Consider the following 17,475-nt stretch of genomic DNA (forward strand, 5'->3'; position numbering starts at 1 on the left):
TTCAACACACCATTCTCCTCTTCCATCACAAAAAGTTCAAAGTTCTCCCCCGTTGTTCTCCCTCTCTTTTTTTTTTTTCATTTTGGCTATTGTAAAAGTAATATAACCACCTTACAGAGAAAATAGAGGGAATCATCCTTAATTCAAAGGCCTAACTATAATCACTATTAACATTTAAAAATACATAACTGACTCACTCAATACATTTACTCTACAGAAGAGTACACCTATGATGCATAATGAGCTTTGCCTGGGGCTAGAAATACACAAATGGAGATCCAGTCCCTGTGCTCAAGAAGCTTAGTCTTGTGAAAAAAATGGAAAGAATCAAAGCAATGTGTTTTTTAAAAAATAGAAGTATAACTCTAGCATAAACAATTTGTCATGCTGTATAAAATTAGAATGTTATAACAAACAGTTTTCCATGTGTCTACATGGTCTATATCCATTATTTCACTGGTTATAAATATATTTGTGGCCAGGAGTGGTGACTCCATCCTATAATCCCAGCACTTACTTTGGGAAGCCAAGGCAGGTGGGTCACTTGAGGTTAGGCATTTGAGACCAGTCTGGCCAATGTGGTAAAACTCTGTCTCTACTAAAAAGTACAAAAATTAGCTAGGTGTGGTGGTAGGCACCTGTAATCCCAGATACTCAGGAGGCTGAGGTAGGAGGATCTCTTAAACCTGGGAGGCGGAGGTTGCAGTGAGCCGAGATCGCACCACTGCACTCCAGCCAAGGGGACAGACCAAGATTGCATCTCCAAAGCTAAATAAATAAATATATTTATTTTCATATTGCAGGTATGTTTATTTACTATTATAACTAACACATCTTTGTGTATGGCTTCCAAAATATTCACCTAGCATACTACTTTGAAATTTATCCTGAATAATATTTTTTAGGAAAATTGTGGCATCAGATGTTTTTCATGGCTCTTATTATTTCTTATCAAAGAAGACATTTTCTACCTAAATTTCTAAATTTCATATAAATAAAACCTATAAGTCTCCATCACCTAATCTTAATACATGAAGATAAATAAACGCTGGTCTAGATAAAGATTCATCCACACTAAGATAAATGGAATACAGCCACAAAAACATAAGGTTTATTTCTTTATATACTATTATGTCCTGCTTCATTACACAAAAGGAACCGAATCCGTTGATTCAGTAATTGTTTTTCAGCCCCATTTCACATATTCCTTAAAAGCTCTAAAAGAAAGGAACTATAAAGAATCTCCTTTTTGAAACCCCAAAGAAGAGCAGCCTTCAATAATGCTGATTAACTAGAGTGTATTTTGACAATAGACAGCTTCCTCAAAATCTAAGAAAATGAAGGCACAGTGGCTCACGCCTGTAGTCCCAGCATTTTGGGAGGCCAAGGGGGAGAATCACTTGAGAATAGGAGTTCAACACCAACCTAAGCAACATAGTGAGACCCCTTCATCTCTACAAAATAAAAACTGATTTTCTACAGTGTTTAGAAAATTTTTCCTTCTTTTTACTTATCAAGAAAAACATTTTTAAACAGAAACCTTTCCCCTTTTCCTGTGCCCACCAGTGTTCCTTTTCTTCCATAAACACAGTTTCCACCACAACAGTCTTATAACACCCCAACACCTCCACCCTCCCTCACAAAGTGTATGGATAATTTTTTTTGTCTGTCTCTGGGTTTGTGTGTGTATGTGTCTGTGCACTTTAGGCTAATTTATGCTGCATAAACCACAAAGTTCCAAACACAGTGACAACATCAGAGCTGGAAAAATCACAGTAGCCAGATGTGTCTGCCGTGAACTCACCATGTAAATTCGATTAAGAAAAAAAATGGAAAAAAGGAAACATAAGATGACTAAGTAGAAATCTAACTTCTAGTGAACTTTCAGGATACCTTTCTAAGTGCTTTAAGCAACACAGGGCTTCGATATCCCTTAGCTCTTTCATTGGCTCTTGATAAAATATTAAGTTTCTTTGTATACTTCCTAGAGGGAAGAACGAGCCAACTTAGCAAACCGAGCACAGACAAGATTTTCCATCTTGTCTTGAAAAGTGCCCTGAAAAAGAAAACCAAAAAACCCACACGTGTGTTTATAATTTGAAGTGCAGCTCGAGACGCAGACCTGGAGGACTTAGACTCTGGCCTGGTGATGGCACATCTTCAAAGGGGTAAGTAGGTGTGTGCGTATGTGTGTGTGTGTGTGCATGCGTGTGTGCACGGGGGGTGCATGTGTGTGTGTATGTGTAATTTTAAAAAAGTTCTTACAGTATTGAAAATACACTCTGGCTGCACTTTACCAAAAGTTTCTGAATTGGCTAGGGCTGGCAGTCTAATGAAGTTGTTATAGTCTTTATTTTTCCCGTACTGTCTGGAAGGATACTGGCACCCCAGGTCAGGGTCTCATTCCAACAGAGTGCTCCATTAGTGTATGACAGCAGCTCAGCACACCATGGTTTATGGTCACCAGGATTATCACCAAAAAGGGGGAAAAAAAGCATGTCACTTTCTCTTGGTAAAAACATTTGAAAATATGGAGCTATTTTAAGTTGTTGCATGATTTCAGTGTTTGTTTGCTAAGAAATGGGAAAACCTAACATTTCACTACTTGCAGAGGGGAAAATGCTCTTCACTCAGAACTCAAAAGTGTGACTACTCTTCACAAACTCCCTCTGTGAATGACCTGATGGTCACAAGCTTGCTTCTCTTCATCCTCTCACAACTGCTGTCTAAGGTTAAAAGATTATTTTTTGGTACCACACTAGCTAGTTTCACAATCTGTAAGCAAAAGTGCCCAAACAAATAGAAGTTGTAGTAACCATGGTTGGGTTTTCCTGAAGGAGGAGTGGAATGGCTTTCTAACAGAGCACATCAAAGGCTCTTCCTCTGATTACACAGGGGCCAGACAAGGCTAACAATGATACCTATAACAATACAGCTGCTGGAAGTACAACACATCAGGTACGGACTACCTAAATCCTCAAAACAAAGTTATCAGGTAGGTACTATTATTATCACCATTTTACAGATAAGGAAAACGAGACTCAGAGGTTAAATTACTAAGCCAACAAATAAATGTCTAAATTAAGAGAAGCTCAGTTCTGACTTCAAGTTCTTCCAAAACAGACCCCATCCTCCACTCCACTCCGTGCCAACTTCACCACCACTCTAACCAAGAGCTAAAATCTGCAGCACCCTGCATTTTCTCAAGCCGATTGTTCTATATACTGTAACAAAGCCTGTGTAAGCAGTCTGTCTTTTTTCCCGGTTTGTTTCCCTCTTACCCTCTTTTAAAAATTTTTAGTATTAATAGTAACGAAGGCCCACAACCTACTTAAAACATACAAATTTCTGGCTGGGCACAGTGGCTCACGGCTGTAATCCCAGCACTTTGGAAGGCTGAGGTGGGTGGATCACCTGAGATCAGGAGTTTGAGCCCAACCTGGTCAACATGGTGAAACCCTGTCTCTACTAAAAATACAAAAATTACCCAGGTGTCATGATGGGCAACTATAATCCCAGCTACTCGAGAAGCTAAGGCAGAATAATTGCTTGAACCTGGGAGACAGAGGTCACAGTAAGTCAAGATCGTGCCATCGCACTTCAGCCTGTCTGAGCAAGATTCTGCCACAGAAAAACACACAAACTTCTATCTGGTTTGTGTAAAGAAAAAAAAAATTCATATGTATAGTAATTTCCCCTGTGTTACTTAAAAGTGAGGATTCTGGGCAGGGCACGGTGGCTCACACCTGTAACCCCAGCACTTTGGGAGGCTGAGGCAGATGGATCACTTAAGACCAGGAGTTTGAGACCAGCCTGACCAACATGGTAAAACCCCATCTCTACTAAAAATACAAAAATTAGCCAGGCATGGTAGCACGTGCCTGTAATCCCAGTTACTCAGGAGGCTGAGGCAGAAGAATCACTTGAACCCGGGAGGCAGAACTTGCAGTGGGCTGAGATCATGCCACTGCACTCCAGCCTGGGCGACAGAGTGAGACTTTGTCTCAAAAAAAAAAAAAAAAAAAAAAAGTGAGGATTCTGAACAAGTTGTTAACCCCGAAAGTGACAATACTGATACGGCTTCCACCAAATGGTTAACGTTTCTTTTTTATTATCTAAAGTCCCCCAAGGTCGTCCTTTCTTCTTCCATTCATTGGGGATGTCTGGGAATTCAGGCTTAAAGGCCATTAATCTGCTCAGACAGAATCCAAATTGGTAAAACCTGATTTGGCAAATACAAAAACTAAAATTTTAGTTTTAAGCTAGACCAAACTGGAGATGGTTATTTGAATTAAAGTGCAAAATATATTTATATATATATTGAAGAGCAAAAATATATACATATATTTTTGCAATTTTCCCTTTCAGAGCTTATTTCATTTTACTTAGACTCACTGTTCAACAAATCTGCCAACCTGCAGAAAGAATTCTGGTTTTGCGAAGTCATTTACCCCAGGATGACTAAGTAATGGGTCTTTCCTCTCACAATAAAAATTTGATTTACAAGAAACATTATAGGAATACATCTAAAGCTCTTACAAAAAATAAGGTGTCTAGTGACAAGTTTCTTGTGGGAGAGGTAACTGAAACATTTCCACCAGAGGGCACTATCCTCACTGAAGATAATGAATATATTGTTCCTAATTTAAAACAATTTGCAATATAACCAGCCCCAAAAACTCATTTTTATTCTTGAAAGCCTTTATAAGGAAGAGTAAATTGTCTTAAAATACAACATGCTATAGTTAAATAAAATATAAAATAATTTTTTGCCATAAAAGTAATGATTATAATAAGAATAAACATATATTTTAGTTTACTATGTGGCAATCATAATTCTAAGCACTTTACATATATAAACTCATAAGTTCCTCATATATTATAATCTCTATTGTACATATGAGGAAATCGAAGCACAGGTAAGTAACTTAAAGGGTCACCAAACTAGCAACTACAGAGCCAGGATTCAAATTCTGGCAGTCAGACACCCAAGTCCATGTACCTAACCTATAAAAACATAGGACCCCAATACAAGGAGATTTGTTTCCGAATGTATTTAACTATGCTACTGATTACATCACAGCTCTAGAAATACATACAATTAGTTATAAAAGGTACTCTTCTGTCATCTGATAGTAACATTATTAACTTTATTTTGACATCTTTTTCACATGTACATAAACGCCTCCCATTAAAAACCTATCACTTTAGCTCACTTGTCAGCTGCATTCCATCAAAAAACATCCTATTTTTACAAAGTCACTCTAGATTTAAGAAGAAGGAAGAGAGAGAGGAGAAGAATCTGCTCATTTCTTTTTCTAGTTTTTAAGAGATGGCGGTCTCACTATGTTTGCTGCCCAGGCTGGTCTCAAACTCCTATGCTCAAGTGATCCTTCCACTCAGAGCCTCCCAAGAAGCTGGCACTACAGGGATGCACCTCCGCACCCAGCTCTACTCTTTTTATTTTTATATGTTTAAAGATTTATAATAAAGACTGTGAACCACAGGCAGAGTTATGGCTTGAAATAAAATAGTCTGAGTAAATTATTCATTATTAGGACTGTATAGAGACTCTCGAAATTAACTCCTGGTCTTTGGAACTTACTTGGCATTCACGGTTGTATTTCCATCCTTCAGACACATCTGTGATTCTCCATAAGCTAAATATGCACTTTGCAATGGGTAAATACACAAATATTGTTGGAAAAAACTAAGAATGTGTATCTTGAGGAATTCACTGCCTTTACTTATTAGAAATTTGGAAACTGCCGGGTGCCTGATCCCCGCACTGTGGGAGGCCAAGGCGGGCGGATCACCAGTGGTCAGGAGTTCAAGACCAACCTGGCCAGCATGGTGAAACCCCGTCTCTACAAAAAATACAAATATTAGGGCTGGGCAAGGTGGCTCATGCCTCTAATCCCAGCACTTTGGGAGGCCAAGATGGGCGGATCACCTAAGATCCAGAGTTTGAGACCAGCCTGACCAACATGAAGAAACCCCATCTCTACTAAAAATACATAATTAGCCAGGCAAGGTGGCTCATGCCTGTAATCCCAGCTACTCAGGAGGCTGAGGCAGGAGAATCACTTGAACCCGGGAGGTAGAGGTTGCAGTGAGCCAAGATCACACCATTTCACTCCTGCCTGGGCAACAAGAACGAACTCCGTCTCCAAATAAATAAATAAATACAGAATACAAAAATTAGCTGGGCATCGTGGTGCATGACTGTAGTCCCAGCTATTCAGGAAGCTGAGGCATAAGAACTGCTTGAACAGAGGGGGCAGTCGTTGCAGTGAGCTGAGATCGTGCCACTGCACTCCAGCTTGGACAACAGAGTAAGACTCTTTCTCATATAAGAATAATAACAAAAATTATGCCGGGCACGGTGGTTCATTCTTGTAATCCCAGCACTTTGGGAGGCTGAGGCGGGCAGATCACCTGAGGTCAGAAGTTCGAGACCAGCCTGACCAACATGGTGAAACCCCGTCTTTAAAAAAATAAATTAAATTAAAATAGAAATCCGAAAATTAAGGTATTTAACTGAGCTATAGATAAATTTGTTTCCAAATGTTCAGATTACAAATTCTTTAGATGTACTTTACTAATGCAATTGGACTTTGTGTGTGTGTGTGTGTGTGTGTGTGTGTGCATGTGCGTGCATGTATGCACATGCAGGCAGACTCACATGTGCCTTCAATATCAAGTTTCAAGCATTCAAGCTTCTTTTAATTAGTCCACTTCCTACGTGTTGCATAATTTTTAAAAATTAAGGAGAGTGCATCAAAGAACATGACAAAGGAGATTCACTCCAGTATTTGTATGCTAGCAACACACTAGTAACAACCTAAATATCTACCAGATGGGAATTAGTTAAATAAACTAATTATAGCATATTAATATATGTGACTAATAGGCAATTTTTAAAAAGAAAGAAGCAGCTCTGTATGTACGGACAGGCAGGTGAAAAAAGCAAGACACAGAACAGTGGTTATGATATGCTAACCTTAGTATGAAGAAATACACACACATACACAACTAGAAACACTGGTTGGCTCCAGGAAACAAAGTTGGGGACTGAGGAAAGGGAGATTGGAGGAAGACTGATTTTGTAAATGCCTCTTTGAAGTGTTTGATTTTTTATTTTTATTTTTTTGTAAACTGGGTTTATAAAAGATTTTTTTCCAATTATAATTGATACAAAGTTAAAGTTAAAACTTTAATAATCAGTTGTTAGAACTTTTGATGAAAATTGAGTGGTTAAAGAAACTGTAAAACCAGTCTAATGCCACCAATTTGGGGTCTCTACTACAGTAGCATCTGCTTTCTACATGAGCTCCTGTATATCTGGGATAAAATGACTCATGGGAGGCTTTGGTTTACCACTGTTGGTACCACAGCTGGTTGCATTTTCCTTGATCTGCCCTTTAGATAAGGAACGCAACAGAGGTTACTCCATGTCATTTGCTTTTTGGAAACTACATCTGCAAGCTTTCAAGCGGTAGGTTCAGACTTCCTGGAAGAACTGACACTTGAAGCTGACTAGGGTCTACTTGAGTTCATATTCACTTTGGCTAAGCCACAGTGTGAGGGAAGGGTGTCCAGGAATAACGCTTCCATTTTTATCTTGTTCATTCCTGAAAATCCAACAGGAGATTCTTTTCACTCCCTAAAATTAACTGTGGTGTGTATAAAGTGTATCTGGATATCTGATCTTAAATGGAAATGTTATCTGAAAATGCAACCATCTTTTGTAAAACTTTAAAATTGGCCCTTTTTTTTAATTTTTAGCCCTGAGGAGAAGGAAGGGAATGACTACCAAAAAAGCTGGCTGGTTCTGTTGCTGCAGTATATTAATTCACTGGTGATTATCTCTACTGGGTGGAATTTTACCAGAAAATATTCTCAAGTCTAAAAATCACACTTATTAAATACTGTAAGTGAGGTAAAAAGTGAGCCATATTATCCCCCAGCAGGTAAAGGGAAAAGCCACCTGCAGGTTATGTAATGCTTAACTCCCTTCTAAAGTCAGACCAGCATGCTCTCCAGCTCTGCTCTCCACAAGCTTCGTGACTTCGAGAAAGTTTCTTCATCTATAAACAGGGGAATCGGTTACTTTTTGTAGGGGTTTTGGAAAGCTTTCATAAGGTAAGGCATGGAAGCACCTGGCCTGCAATCTGACACATATTATGTAGCAATTATGAAAAAAAAAAGAAAAAAAGGGAAATAAGGATAGGGATTTGAGACTAGAATTGTACCTGTAGGCAGTTGCCAGGGGCCAGTTACCCAAAGCGGGTATGTGCCCTACTTGCCTTAGTTTAGATGAAACATGATTGCTGTTTCTGTTAAACACACCTCAATTTTGAATTGAGATGAAGACAGAAGGCCTAACTGATTTTTCCACTCCAATTAAGGCCATTGGAGGGCAAGTCAGAACCGTAGTTTAAACCTGAGGCAGCAGTATCATGAACTGGTGGTAAAGAGATCAAGAAAAGAAGGCAAAGGCCGCGGAGGGGCAGCATAGTATTGCAGCCAGAAGAAGCAAACACCGTCTGGGTGCATGAAGAGACATGGAGACAGACAGAGCCACTTATGGGTCCCACCACCCCTTGATTGAACACTCGTTTCTTCAGCTCGGAGTCAACACTTGGGGCTCTGCCAGGTGCAGTGACTCACACCTGTAATCACAGCACTTTGGGAGACTGAGTGGGTAGGACTGTTTGAGCCCAGGAGTTCAACACCAGCCTGGGCAACAAAGGGAGACCCCAACTCAAAAAAACAAAACAAAAGAAACTTTTTTTTTTAATTTTAGAAAAGCTTGGGGCTTACCAAGATTTGGCTGAGATACTGCCATGGACCTCTGAGGCACTGGTGTGGAACCGACAGCAGGGTGGAGGTTCATATGATTCAAGGGCTGATTCATCGCCTTCCTAGGGTCTTGCCATGTGGTGATTTTTTCTATGTGACTAAAAGAAGGAAAACAATTAGTTACCTTTTTAATTGTCAGCATCATTATCATCATCATCACCAACAACAGCATGACAGTTAATGACACTGGTTCTTCCCTTAGGATCTGCTTATAAGTGGTTGACAGGCTGTGCTTGGTTTCATCCAAGGACATACTTGCCTATTTTTCCCTGCATCCTGGTTAGGCCACTTTGGGGATTCTGCAAGGGCTCTCTAAACACAAGCCCAAGACTTCGCTGTCCAGATGGCCCTTGCATGCAGTCAGTGAGCCCAGCAAACCTTCCCTCAGCCCATGGCGCTTGTATTCCCCAGCACTTCACTGCTTCCCAGCCATCCAATCACTGGGGTGCCATAGTGTGAGCTTCTTAATGGAAAGGGAGCCATGATCTCCTTCCCAGCCATTCCCCCATACTCTCCCCATACTCATATAATTGACAAAATGAGGATCCCTTTGGCTGTCATCAAGCAAAAGATGGGCCCATGAAACCAGCTTCTCAACACCACATTAGCGAGCTCTCACAGTAGGAGTGTAAAGTACTTTGAGGTACACAAAGGTGAAACATAAAACCCTCAAGAAGCTCACTGTCACCAAGCAAGGGGACAACAGTGTAGCTGGAGAGCAGAGTTGCAGGAAAGAATAGTAGGAAAGTTGACTAGTGCCAGCTTATGGGGAAATTTAGATACCGAGGCATGAAGGTTTCCAACAGAGAAGACATGACTGACATGATTATACTTTTGATTACATGCAACTTCCAGTTTGTTACTATGACTTAATCACAGAGAAACTAGCGCAACATGAAACATGAGCTTCTACTCAGAGTTTCCAGTACATTCTAAGAAAGGTAGACGTGGCCTCCAGCTTTGCCTACCACCTTCCAAACCACATTGCAGGTCACTCCTGGTACTTTACAGACCCCGTCCCACTCCATCAAGCTCTTCCTTTAGTGAGAATTTATGATACATATATGTATATTAAAGATGAGTAGATTCATCCCGTGCTTCTACTTTGTTTTAGAAACAGTATCAGAAATCTTTCTGCTGCTGCTGCTTTTTTTTTTGAGTCTCACTCTGTCGCCCAGGCTGGAGTGCAGTAGCATAATCACAGCCCGCTGCAGCCCTGACGTCCTGAGCTCAAGCAATGCTCCCATCTCAGCCTCCTGAGTACCTGGGACCACAGGCACCTGCGACAACATCTGGTTCATTTCTTAAAAAAAATTTTAGGGCCAAGTACGGTGGCTCACGCCTGTAATCCCAGCACTCTGGGAGGCCAAGGCAGGTGGATCACGAGGTCAGGAGATTAAGACCATCTTGACTAAAACGGTGAAACCCCATCTCTACTAAAATACAAAAAAATTAGCCGGGCATGGTGGCGTGCGCCTTTAGTCCCAGCTACTCAGGAGGCTGAGGCAGGGGAATTGCTTGAACCGGGAAGCAGAGGTTGCAGTGAGCCGAGATCGTGCCACTGCACTCCAGCCTGATGACAGAGCAAGCCTCTGTCTCAAAAAAATATATTTTTTTTGTAGAGGTGGGCATCTCCTCATGTTGCCCAGGCTGGTCTTGAATTCCTGGGCTCAAGTGATCCTCCCACCTCAGTCTCCCAAAGTGCTGGGATTATAGGCACAAGTCACCACGCCCAGCCCAGTATCAGAGATCTTTCCATATCCATCAAAGACAACAAACTTTGATAGAAGAAACTAAACGTTAGCCCCTTGTTTTGGGCCTCACAACTATGCAGGTCTCTTCCAGGCAGGCCCACACTGCAGACCTTTCTTAGATAGACAGCAAAAGGAGCATGATTGCTGTTTCTGTTAAACACACCTCAATTTTGAGTAACAATGGCCTCCTTTAAGTCTTTAAGATAGGAAATCACTTTTACTTTCATTGGGTTTAATTCGCCTAGAAACTTCCTAGCACTGAAGTTGTATCTGTCTGGTTTCCTTTTTAGTCTGTTTCCTCACCTATAAATGCTGCCACAGCTAACATTCTTACTCAGATTTCTTAATCCAAGACTTGAGGGTATTGCCACAGGGAACTCATCCATTTCCTTGAGTGAAAACTTGGGTCTAAAGGTCTAAGGTTTTAGAATGAATGTGTTTTAAAGAAAAAAAAAAAGGCCAGGCACAGTGGCTAATGCCTATAATCCCAGCATGTTGGGAGGCTGAGGTGGGCAGATCACCTTAGGTCAGGAGTTCGAGACCAGCCTGGCCAACATGGTGAAACCCCCGTCTCTACTAAAAATACAAAAATTAGTGGGCATGGTGGTGCGCACCTATAATCCCAGCTACTCAGGAGGCTGAGGCAGGAGAATAGCTTGAACCCGAGAGGCAGAGGTTGCAGTGAGCTGAGATCATGCCACTGCTCTCCAGCCTGGGCAGCAAAGTAAGACTCCATCTCCAAATAAATAAATAAATAGGGAAAGACTGAAGTAAAAAGAGATGAAAATCATTTCCCTAAGTATAAAATAAATAATAATAAAAACAATAGTTTTAGTTACACTTTCAGTTTAACAAATGTAGTTCTGTTTAAAGTTTCATAAAATCCATCAACTTCAGGGCAGGTGGAAACTCACAGCCAACCTCAGGCTTGTCGCAGGCCTTCCAAGTGAGAAACTAATTGATGAGGATATCAAAGTTAAGTAACTCCCTTTAGCAAAATAATTACAGTTAAGAAATGCTTTGATTATACCTTCAAAACTCATTCTATTAAAGCAGCATGCTTTCCAAGGCAGACATGTCCTACATAAATACTTTCCACTCTAGTACCAGAAGGAAAAGAATCCTTCCCTCTTTCATAAACCTCTGACACCATGGATATTGATGCTGTGCTAGAACCAACATCAGCACAGGCCCAGGTGAGATGTGGCAATATACATCATTTGCTGCAAGATGTACAAGGACACTTGTGTGCTCAGAATTTCAGCTACCAGCTGTAGAAATAATATAAGAGCTGGAATGATGCATTCACAAATGCTGGTCCCCCAGTCTCCCCTCCCATTCTGAACAAGTGGGCTGTGGCTCCTGAATGCGGTGAGAGCAGGAACATCTAGCATAGAAGCCCAGCATCTGAAGTGGCAGATGAGCTCATCTTGCCTAAGGAGTGCCAGCACAGCTTGCCAGCCTAAGTCCCCTGGGACAGAGTGTGGGGCCTTCTGGGTGGACATTCCTGTCCTCATCCTGATAGTTCTGATCCCAAAGATGTATAGCTTACCCATGGCTTGAAGTCCCAGCACTCCCGCAGTGCAGTGGGAGCCTCCACGGCCCACCCTTCAAACTCCACACCCGGCCAACACACTTAAAGGAGTTTTGTTCCCAGTGGATTTGTTAATTAAAAGTGTCACTCACTGTATTCCCCAAAGGCTGGAGTACAAGAGGGAGCCTTTCTTAAGTGAGCAGTTCTCATTGCTCCAAAACAACTCTGAGAAGAAAGCCACTCAAATTCCTGGCTCTGCAGACCAGTCGACCTGACATCAGCTCTAAGGCTGCGCTAACATGATGTCAAGAGTGGCTCCCAGGCTGAATGCAACAAGTAAGAGTGAGCTATTGCTCACAAAAGGCACTTAATACAGCCCTGATGATTTCATTTGCAAACTAAATTCCCCTATTGTTCTAATCACTTAGTGCCTCAGGCTCCAGCTCCCCCTACTTCCCACCACTTTCCAAACCCAGGATAAACCATTCACTCTTTCACTCTGCTGCCTCATCTCTGCTCCTCTCTCAATGTTACTGAGTCACTTCCTTTCTCGTATTTCTCAGTGTAATCTTAGTGTTTGCCAGGACCCACAATTTAGCTAGATTAATCCCCATTTCCCTGCTACTCCCACCTCCTTCCTGGCTTCACTCCCTTGCTTAGTCTACTTCAAGAAAAAGTCTCTCTACTGTTTTAAAAGTATAACTTGCCTTGGAAATACACACACATACACAAGTATATTTAATCTGCCTACATACATGTATTCTATAAATACATACAACTGTACAGTTTTCATATTTGAAAACGGAAAAAAGAAAAAAAATACCAAACTGTATGGTAATATATGCAAATAACAAGCTCACTGGTAATTTCTTATCTAAACTGCTTTGTACTTTCCAGGTTTTTAGCAGTGATTATATATTGTTTTCATAACCAGTAAAAACAAAAATACTAATGAAGGTACAAAAAGACAAAAAAGAAAATTGAGGCATGAATACACAGGTCATAAGGGATAAAAAGTTCCTGAAGATGCTGGGTGAGATAGCTCATGCCTGTAATCCCAGCACTTTGGGAGCCTGACGCAGGCAGATCACCTGAGGTCGGGAGTTTGAGACCAGTCTGACCAACATGGAGAAACCCCATCTCTATTAAAATTACAAAATTAGCGGGGCATGGTGGTGCATGCCTGTAATCCCAGCTACTCAGGAGGCTGAGGCAGGAAAATCACTTGAACCTGGGGGGCAGAGGTTGCAGTGAGCAGAGATCACACCACTGCACTCCCGCCTAGGCAACAAGAGTGAGACTTCTAGCTTCCTTTAGAAGAACAAAAAAAAAAAGAAAAAAGAAGAGTGAAACTTCATCTCAAAAAAAAAGTAAAAAAAAAAAATACAAAGCTCCTGAAGATAAACTACGCATTTGGCTCCTATCTTTGTGTGGCTCAAATCAGAAGACAAATGGAATAAATCACCTGATCCCATGCTGTTTATAAAGAAAAAGAAAAAGAATAGCAGTTCCTAAGAGGAAGAAAAACTTTTCTTGCCAGTAAAAGAATTTTATTTTCCTGGACTAAAAAAAAAAAAAAATCCTCCACAAGTATTTCCCACGGAGAGCCCTGGTAGCATGTGGGGTTAATGGTACCTGTAACAAATAAAAGTGGGAGTGGGCTTTTCCCCTTCCTTCAAGGGCCCCTTGGACCACTACTTCCCAGACAGCCTCATTCTCTCAGTCCCAGAAAGACCAACCAATTCCTGCCCTCCAATCACATTACGAGTCTCTGCTTAGAGAACAACCCAAGTTGGACAAAAAACATGAAGGTTGCCAAAGGGCAAAAAAGGTCAGCACTTCTCTGAGAAGATTTTTGGCTGCAAATGGTAGGTTATGAAAAACTGTGTCGTGTGAAATCAGTTTTCCCTCATGGATCAATATTTTCTTCAAGAAAGACATAAATGTAGAAAGTCATTTTATTAATCAGATAAATCGCATGTTTGGGGTTAAAATGTTTTGAAATTGGTGGGGCAGCATGCCCACCCTCCAAGTCACCCTCCCCTCAGACTGGCCTCTCCCATGACCCTGGGGAGGGGGTGTTAACTTCGCTCCAGTTTCCTCCTCTCTAGCTGGGGCTACTTCCTTCATGACCTTTCACTCTGATGAGCGCAATGGCCTCTGGGCTTCCCTTCTGCCAGTCTTTCCAGTTTTCCTCCCTTCCTCCTTCCCTTCCCCCATCCTCTCTGTCTGACCATCCATTCACATCTCACCTCTAGGCACTTACCAAGTCCCACTGGGTCAGCATGGCCCATGAAATGACAGCACAACTCACATAGGCATCTTTCAGACAGAGCAGGCTACTGCTAGGCTCTGTGGGCTCTGCAAAAACCACATGCAGTCTTGGAGTCACATATACCTAGGTAGCTGGGTTTCATACTAGCTCTGACCCTGTGTGACCTAACTGGATATCCTAGTCACACTACCCATATCCACGTGACCGGGTGAAAAAGCTAATACACTAGTTCCTCATTGTGAGGATAAAACAGGTCTGTTCTGGGAATACCATGACCGCCAGAGTCACTTACAGATTTCATGGGCAGTTCTCCTGGCTTCCCAAACTCACTTACTCAGCAGTGAGTGCACAGAAGGTAGCTCCGGCCTCAAGTCCAAGGTTGGCAACACTCGGTTCAAGTTTATTCAACAACCACGGATAGTATACCCATTATGCATGATGGGGATGTACTGGCTAGTTGTAAAAATCAAAAACATTTTGCAAACATAGTAAAGGCAAAGATAAAAATCTTATCTGTAAAAACAGAATCCTCAGGCTGCGCACAGTGGCTCATGCCTATAATCTCAGCACTTTGGGAGGCCAAGGAGGGCGGATCACCCGAGGTCAAAAGTTCAAGATCAGCCTGACCAACATGGAGAGGCCTAGGCAGGCAGATCACCTGAGGTTGGGAGTTCAAGACCAGCCTGACCAACATGGAGAAACCCCATCTCTACTAAAAATGCATAATTAGCCAGGCATGGTAGTGCATGCCTGTAATCCCAGCTACTCAGGGGGCTGAGGCAGGAGAATTGCTTGAACCTGGGAGGTGGAAGTTGCAGTGAGCCAAGATCGTGCCATTGCACTCCAGCCTGGGCAACAAGAGCAAAACTCAGTTTCAAAAAAACAAACAAAAAAAGAGAATCCTCCAGCTTCTTACCATCCAGGAAAAGTCCTAGTGTTTTTGGATGAATTTACCCACACTAACTTTATGGAAGGAAGCCACACGACAAAGGCTTTCTGAAATAGAGAAGGCCCATGTAATATATTTTGTATTGCTGGAAACATACAAAGATATAAAAATAGGAACAATTACAAGTGCTTCATTGTGAAAGAATTTAAAACTATTAGCAGCATGCTGCTTATTTCTATGGTGAAAGATTTTGTCTTCAAACATAGGTGTTTTGTCTTTTTTCTGCCCCCCACTTATTTAATATATTAGAGTTTCACACACACTGTCAGATATCAGGGCTCCCCTCCATCAACAGAGCAGTTAGGACAGGACTTGGAAGCAGCCTCCAACCTGCCTCTTCTTTTGCCACAAACTAGCTAAGCAGTTAAAGAGAACCATACCAATGAGATGAGAATTTAAAGACAGCCTGAGGTCATAAAACCAAGGTGGACTGGTTTAAAAGTCAATTATACTTGATGCTCCTTGTCTTCATCCCTTCAGTGAAATTCCTCTGTAGCCTCTTCCCTTACTATCTCTTTTCTCTTCCAGTAGAATACAAGCTCTTCCAGAAGAAATGTTCCACAGAAATAGCCCCGTGGGACACAGCAGTGTTCTGCACATAGTAAGCATATAAAAAATAATGCCAGCCAGGTGCGGTGGCTCACGCTTGTAATCCTAGCACTTACAGAGACTGCAACGGGAGGATTGCTTGAGTCCCGGAGTTCGAGACCAGCTTGAGCAATATAACAAGACCCCATCTCTCTCTTTTTTTTAAAGTTGCCATGCCTATGATATATTTACAAGCCCCATTTAAGTATAAACAAACTGTCTTATTACAGAAAATTAGATTCTTAAAACTTTTTTGATTTACTAGGTCAATTCACCATCCTCTTAATGTTAAAACAAATGTACATACTACAGACAATTAGCTTAAAATTTGCTAAATGAAACAGTTTTGCAACTTGCTCTTTGTGACTCAGTCCAGTTAGACCCACCAGTGTTAAAAGTGGAAACTGAAACAGATTTGGATGAGGCTGATAAATTCCCAGATAGGGTCTGCCAAGTAGATCTGACCCACTGTCAGCAGACAACAAACGCCATGCCAATTTTTAATCCTGTACCAGTTGGCAAGAAGACTTGCCCAAGACTTATATTAAACTTTTGAAATTTTCCCCAATTAGAGTTAGAATACCAGTACACAAAAGCTGGTTTACTTTCTCGTTGTATGTCAGAGATAAATGCTGCTTGTATTTAAATCAAATTAAACATTCCATCAGTGTGTTCTTATTTAGATTTCAAGACCTAGGAAATGACATATCATATCTTAACATATCTTATGTTTCTTTGAGCAAAACAAAACCTTTTGTTTTGTTTTGTTTTGCCGATGGTACTTAGCTCTGCCAAGCAACACCAGAGGAGAGTTTGAACCACAAGAACAAAGACAGATAGTATGCACGCTTACTAATTCTCCCAGGCCCAAATACACACTTTCTCTAGGTAGTCCCTCTGTTGTCACCTAAAACCAGAACACAATGGGAGCTGATCACAGTGGAAGCCCATTGCAGTGGGAGCCCTATCACAGAGGGAGCCCACTGCAGTGGAAAGTCCAGGGAGGTCATCACAGAAGGAAGGCCACATCACGGAGGGAGCCCATGACAAGTGAAGCCCCATCGCAGTGCATGCTCAGCTCACCACCCACACCTATACTAGCAATCCAACTTGATCCTGTTCATAATATTAAGATTAGGGGTTTTTTTTATTTGATTTTTTGAGACAGAGTTTCGCTCTTGTTGCCCAGGCTGGAGTGCAATGGCTCGATCTCAGCTCACTGCAGCCTCTGCCTCCAGAGTTCAAGTGATTCTCCTGCCTCAGTCTCCCGAATAGCTGGGATTACAGGCCCATGCCACCAGGCCCAGCTAATTTTTCTATTTTTAGTAGAGATGGGATTTCACCATGTTGGCCAGGCTGGTCTCAAACTCCTGACCTCTGGTGATCCACCGACTCCCAAAGTGCTGGGATTACCGGCATGAGCCACCTCTCCTGGCCATAATATTAAGATTAGTAGCCATCCAGTACATTGATCCCCCTGCTTAACTCAGATTGGTCCACTTGCATAATG

General features: G+C 41.6%; 1 protein-coding gene across 2 annotated transcripts in view; it reads right to left on the reverse strand.

The window, feature by feature from the left end:
- WWTR1 (WW domain containing transcription regulator 1) overlaps nucleotides 1–17,475 on the reverse strand; it is a 233,902-nt gene that overhangs the window by 50,187 nt on the left and 166,240 nt on the right. For both annotated transcript variants that reach the window (XM_012437092.3, XM_064378791.1), the window contains exon 4: nucleotides 8,827–8,963. In XM_012437092.3, the coding sequence (XP_012292515.3) occupies nucleotides 8,827–8,963 (137 nt within the window). The remainder of the gene's footprint in view (nucleotides 1–8,826; nucleotides 8,964–17,475) is intronic.

The sequence above is a fragment of the Aotus nancymaae genome, unplaced genomic scaffold (assembly GCF_030222135.1).
Source record: "Aotus nancymaae isolate 86718 unplaced genomic scaffold, 86718_ANA_hifiasm-v0.15.2.pri h1tg000019l, whole genome shotgun sequence".
NCBI lineage: Eukaryota > Metazoa > Chordata > Mammalia > Primates > Aotidae > Aotus > Aotus nancymaae.